Genomic DNA, 6,198 nt, shown 5'->3' on the forward strand with positions numbered 1-6,198 from the left:
CGCCTGTTGTTTACCTCTTCTTTATGTGTTGTATTATTTGTACTGTTTCTGTATTGAGGTGTGCAATAAAGTGTATTTGGATTGTATTGTATTATAATACCCATAAGAAAATACCCATAACTCAGGAACAAATCCGTGCTCATCACACAAATAAATGCCCACCGGAATTCGAACCCGTTATTTTGAACTTGTTCACACAATACGATAAAAAATACTTATTTCATCAAAACAAATCCAAAAATAGTGTTAATTGCCAGCAAATAAAAAAGTTACATTATTGTCACCAGTATCACAGAATCCCATTACTATGTCAACCTACGCATCTCGAACAAGGTAAACTTTCCCCATATAAAAGGGGTAGTAAGTATTTTCGCATCATTCGCAAATCAGCTGTGCTTTGGACGCCATCTTGAATTTTGGAGGCAATCTTGGAAAATGTTTAAAATAACGGCTATAGTGTCTTTGATGCTAATTGGTGAGTTGATTATTCTATGCAAGTTTATTTATGTTTTTTTTGAGTTAGGGACTCTCCTAGATATTAAGAGTTCACAGCGAACTCTGTTCTCCATAAATCGGAGTTTTGTTCTCATTTTAAAAAGACGTGTTGGATTGTAATGAAACTTTGCACATACTATGATTTGAGTTATATCTATGCCTGTAAATTATTTTATACAGCTCCATCTTATAAATGAAACGAAATAGAGGAAAAACAAGTATTGTATGAAAAATTTAAATTCGCTGTGTTTTTTTAACTATGGTATCTGAAGCTAAATAAACTAATTACAGGCATAGATATACCTTATCCCATTGTAAGTACAAAGTTTCAGAGCAATCTAGCTAGTCGTTTTAAAATGAGAGCGTTAGTTACGCGTGTAATGAGACGTATGTATTATACTACGTGTGTATTGAGAACCGAGCTTGTTGGGGAATCTTAATACCTACATTTCGATTTTGGATGGTAATTTTTATTCAATCTGCTTTTTATTGGTTCTCCATATTTCTTATTCGATATGTACAACGCCTAGATAAAGTGTAATACCCATCATTCGATTTGAGCATTTGATTCTGATAATTTATGTAAACATTTATACATCAATTATTAGGCGATACGTAAATTATCTCACTTCCACTCCACTTTGCTGCCTCTTGTATAATTTTTGGGATAAAAATATCCTATGTCCTTCCCCGGGACTTAAACTATCTCTATACCGAACTTCAACTAAATGTGACGTTTTTTGAATAAAGGTAACTTATAACGGTTGGCGCTTACGCTGTTATTAACGATGCTCAAATACGCCAAACCACCCTTTTTTCGATCATATTTCGGAATTAGAAAATAAATTACTGCCTACAAATCTGCATTCAAAGTAATATGTGACGTTCTACGGGACATGTAAAGGTAACTTAAGGCGGTTGGCGCTTACACTGTTATTAACGACGCTCCAATACTAATACGGTGCTACGCGATGTAAGCGCCAACCGCCATAAGACATGTTAGCCGTGGAACGTCACATCGGTTCAGCGGTTTAAGCGTGAAGACAGACAGACAGACATGCTTTCGCATTTATAATATTTTGTAGATTATTATAGTTTTGGTATTTAATGAGTTTTTCTGTTAGCGACGTGGTCCCACGCGGACTCTAGGCGATATAAAAAGGAGGCCACTTCTTCCTCAGGTACCCTAGACTCAAAATAGAGCATGCTGTAGAGTAGAATTAGACTTGATATATGTATAGTATACCTGACATTCCACGGATAAAGGCTTAGAGTCAGACCAAGATAAGTTGGCAGCGATTTTGATAGGCAAGGGCGCCGTGGTGGAATGTCATCGATCCTAGTGCGCCCTCACAAACGACAAAGAGGGTGAAACGCCGCAGTGGGTTTAGTGGGTAGGGCCAAATTCTCCCCCCCTTCCCCTCTCTTGCCAGGAGAGGGGAAAGGAGCGGCGAATCCCACACACCGTGAGTAGATGCATTCCCACTCCGTCAAAAAAAAAGCCTGAGCAAGTGTTAAGTAAATGTCATAATTTCATAGAATTTTGACGTTTAAAATGACACATGCACTGTTTGGACTGCTAAAGTCGCTGCCAACTTATCTTGGTTAGACTCTATGGTGGTTGGCGCATACGTTGCGTAGCGCCGCATTATTGGAGCGTCGTTAATAACCGCCTAAGCGCCAACCACCATAAGGTACCTTTACCATAAGGTACTTTTATTTTTTATCATTCTTTAAATCTCTGTAACTACTAAAATGTATCTTACAGTAAAATTGATTTATTTTCCCATTAAGTTTTAAGTCATAATGTATTGTTTGTCCGCATTTTCGTTAGCCATAATTTGGTTTTTCTCAGAAACGGGTAACTTTTCAGGATTGCTATAAAACAAACCTAACCTACCTATAGGATAACCTAAGGAAATTCCTGAAAAGTTAACGGTTTCAGAGTTATGATGAATGATATTATGACTATCATTACATTATGACTTTCAATAATTATGCCAAACAAAGGGATCCGGTTACATAAATGATTTAGAGTATGACCTTTAAAATAATTAGCTCTAATGGTAATACGGACTATGTATTTCCCATGCGCCGTCAGCATGGCTGCCACTTTATCCGTCTCATGTGTTGGTTGAACGTTAATCAGAATTGGTTAATGGTCATAAACCATTACAAATTGAACCGTAAACCGTAACGGACGGTTACAGTTTATTAATTTGTAATGGTTAATGGTCAATTCTAATTAACGTTCGACCCTGTCTGTCTCCATATCCGTCGCTGCTAATTAAGATATTACTTGACAAACATATGTTTCAAATTGGAAAGAAACAAGATGCGACATGCAGGTTCTGCCAGGAGTCCGAGACTGCAATACATATTCTCTGCTCCTGTGGACCACTAATATCTAAAAGAAGTACCTACTTAGGGCGGCATGTATTGCAACCCTATGAGGTACAGAACATTACGGCCCAAAGAATCTGGAACTTCCTGGATTCCACGGGCATTAGTAATGGACTTTAAAGCACTCAAAGGCCCGTAACACCCCAATAATAATAATAACTAAGATACTGGGACTCTCTGAAAAATGTTGCGCGCTCGTGGCGAAATCTTTGCGCGCTCGCGGTGAGATCGTTGTACACTGTGCACTCGCGGCGATCTCGCTGCGCGCTCGCCTCACTTTCAACTCACTCGTAAATCGCTTGTGTGATAGAGCCCTTAAGTCACATAGCCCTCATTCCAGGCAGCACCGTATGGGGTACTTTCTCGTGTGACTCCTGCGGCAACGAATGTGTGAAGGCTTGCGGCACCAAACATTTTAGGGCGTGCTGCTTCAATTATTTGAGGAAGAAGCGAGGACCCGAGCATATTAAGGTAATTTTACAACTTTTATTTGGAGCCTGTCGTGTCCCACTGCTGGGCAAAGGCCTCCCCCCAATCTCTCCACTTATCTCTGTTCAGTGCTGTATCTGGCCACTCCTTCAAGAAGGAGTCCAGTTCATCCCGCCATCGTCGGTGAGGTCTGCCAGATCCCCGATTCGAGTTTTCGGGCTCCCACTCTTTAGCGACGTTTACAACTAGGGAACAAATATATTTTATTAGATAGATGTTAGCACCATCTCGCGCTCCAGATCCAGTAAAGGATTCGTATGGATAGGAGGTGCAAGCACACGCTGCAGGCCTTTAGATTTGATCAAAACTCTGGTGAATGACGTCACTAGAACATTGTCTATGTTAACAAAATGACGCGGTTTCCTAGAGGGCGGTGATTGAAGGAAAATTCTTTTTGCGTCCGTAACATTACGGACACTATATGACGGCATGGCTATCCTAAGAAACCAGAGCTTAAGAAGCCCTTTCTAAGAACTTTCTTTTCTATCTGTAAAAAACACTTCTATTTACAGTTCTGGACACCAAGTGCAATGGAAGTAAAAATGGAATCCCCATACAAGACTAAACTACCAATAATAACCATCGAAACAGTTCCAGACTTCTTCGGAGAGCTGTCCAAGGATGAACCTAACCCCTTTGAAGATATGTTTGATAATAGAATGATGTATGAGGTTTAAGCTGTTTTGAGTTGGCTGCAATACTCTGCTGCCCAAAAAAGGATTTTAGTTTAGTTTAAGGAACTTAAAAATAATAGTACTTATTATTAAAATTATTTAAATTAAGAACAGTTTAATAAATTAAATTGTTCCCGGTGCTAAAGGCTCGTAATTTGATAAAATAAATAAAGATATTACAAAATAATAGATATTTACTTTATGAAGCTTACCAAATAATGTGACGTTCTACGGGTAAAGGTACCTTATGGCGGTGACGCTATTATTAACGACGCTCCAATAGTAATAAGGTACTACACGCCGTAAGCGACAACCGCCATAAGGTACCTGTAGCCGTGGAACGTCACACATATCTAAATTTAGGTGAAAATCTGTTCAAGCAAGCAAGAAAATTTTTTGGTCACTTTGATTATTTAACGTTTTTTTTTATTATTTTTAACGTTTTTTTATATGCATTTAGGCAACGTATGTATCTATGGCCATACATCAAATATTTTTTGGGTGGCGGAAAAGACCCCTGTTAATTTACTATACGTAAAGTTTCTGCCAAAAATTTATTTTTGACAGAAATTTTACTAAACATTAACATATTAAAGTAAAGGTCGGTAAAAAAGTACTTTCTCAAACTATTAAAGCTTAGATAAGTAAGTAGTTATTTAAATTTAAAATCGATGTAGGTCGGTGGTATTTTATGTCCATTTACGGCTGGGTAAACGGACATGAAAAGTTGAAAACCTTAGTATTTTTGGCGATACAGACGAATATTAAATGTGATTAAAAAATATAAGCATTAACAATTCAGTATTATGTTCACTAAAACTTTTTTTAGATATTTTCCACATTAACTAAATGTGACGTTCCACGGCTAAAGGTACCTTATGGCGGTTGTCGCTTACGTCGTGTAGTACCTTATTACTATTGGAGCGTCGTTAATAATAGCGTAAGCACCAACCGCCATAAGGTACCTTTATACGTAGAACGTCACAAATAGGGTCATAATCGTGTATAAATAAGCTTACAAACTACTCCGACGCGTCGGACGTTTCAGAGGGCCTACCGCGAACCACGTTCGACGTGTTGCCTCTCTGTCGCACTTGTGAATTCGTAAGTGAGTGTGACAGGGAGGCAACACGTCGAACGTGGTTCGCGGTAGGCCCTCTGAGCCGATATTGTGACACGCGGAGATAATTTTAACGCATATTTCTGCCTGATCCCGTTTTAGTCAATAATGTTCCTGTAATAATTATTTAGCTCTTTATATATTTAATAACTTAACATCTTCTGAAATATTTAAATAAATAAAAGTCTGCGTCGAGAAGAATTCTTTTATTTCTTCATTATAAATTCGAATGTTTATATATTTCTTAACTTATGACTAGTATTTTGGACAAATATAGCTCTCGGTTTATTAAAGTAATAATCCAAAAAAAAAAAAAATTATGAACGAAAATTTTAGTTTGACTGAGTGTGAAAATTTGTGACAAAAATTACAAACATATTCGTGTAATTTCAAGTGAAGAAAAACTTACTCTTTTAATATAATAATTAATTAACATGTCACCTCCTAGGTCTTATTTAATACATTTTAATTTATAATTTACTTAAAAATACCAATATAACAAATAAATGCAACGCTTAGAAAAGATGACCTCTATTTTGAGATCTTTGGAGAGACCTTACATTAAGTATACCTCGTTTTTTTATGACAAATTTTATATCCTCTTAAGTAAGTAGTGGTAACTTTTTTCCTGCAAAATTAAATATATATATATTTTTTATGAGTAAGTATGCACTGAATTATAATGTCATTTACATATTATTGTACCGCAATATTAGATATCATAGGAACCCTAGCATTTCGGTAGAAAAAGTTAATTACCGCTACTTTTGAGGTTAGAAAAATTGTAATCTTAAAATCGCGTCTTTTGAGCGTGTTACGCCAACCAAAGTTGCGTCGAGTTGACGCTCGGGAGACGCGCGCGAGTGTGTTTCTCTTAAAAAAAAAACGCTGGCAATGTTTTTATATAACAAAATAGAAAATAGTTTATAATCTAGCCAAGACGCTACGGCACTGGTTGAACAATTCAGCCAAGTCGTTAATTATTATATCATGCTCCTAAAAGGCGGTTACTGGAGG

At 37.1% G+C, this 6,198-nt stretch overlaps 1 protein-coding gene across 2 annotated transcripts; it reads left to right on the top strand.

The window, feature by feature from the left end:
* The first annotated feature begins 190 nt into the window (after nt 1–190).
* Nucleotides 191–5,382, top strand: LOC133531799 (uncharacterized). 2 transcript variants are annotated; one of them, XM_061870206.1, is made up of 4 exons: nt 191–475; nt 1,620–1,676; nt 3,239–3,369; nt 3,900–5,382. In XM_061870206.1, exons 1-4 carry the CDS (start codon nt 436–438, stop codon nt 4,062–4,064), a joined length of 393 nt encoding a protein of 130 aa, XP_061726190.1. In that variant the 5' UTR covers nt 191–435; the 3' UTR covers nt 4,065–5,382. The 2 variants fall into 2 exon arrangements, with proteins under 2 accessions (XP_061726190.1, XP_061726191.1); XM_061870207.1 differs by lacking the exon at nt 1,620–1,676 and having other exon boundaries at nt 194–475.
* Nucleotides 5,383–6,198: the final 816 nt, after the last annotated feature.

This window comes from Cydia pomonella, chromosome 25 (genome assembly GCF_033807575.1).
Source record: "Cydia pomonella isolate Wapato2018A chromosome 25, ilCydPomo1, whole genome shotgun sequence".
Classification (NCBI taxonomy): Eukaryota; Metazoa; Arthropoda; class Insecta; order Lepidoptera; family Tortricidae; genus Cydia; species Cydia pomonella.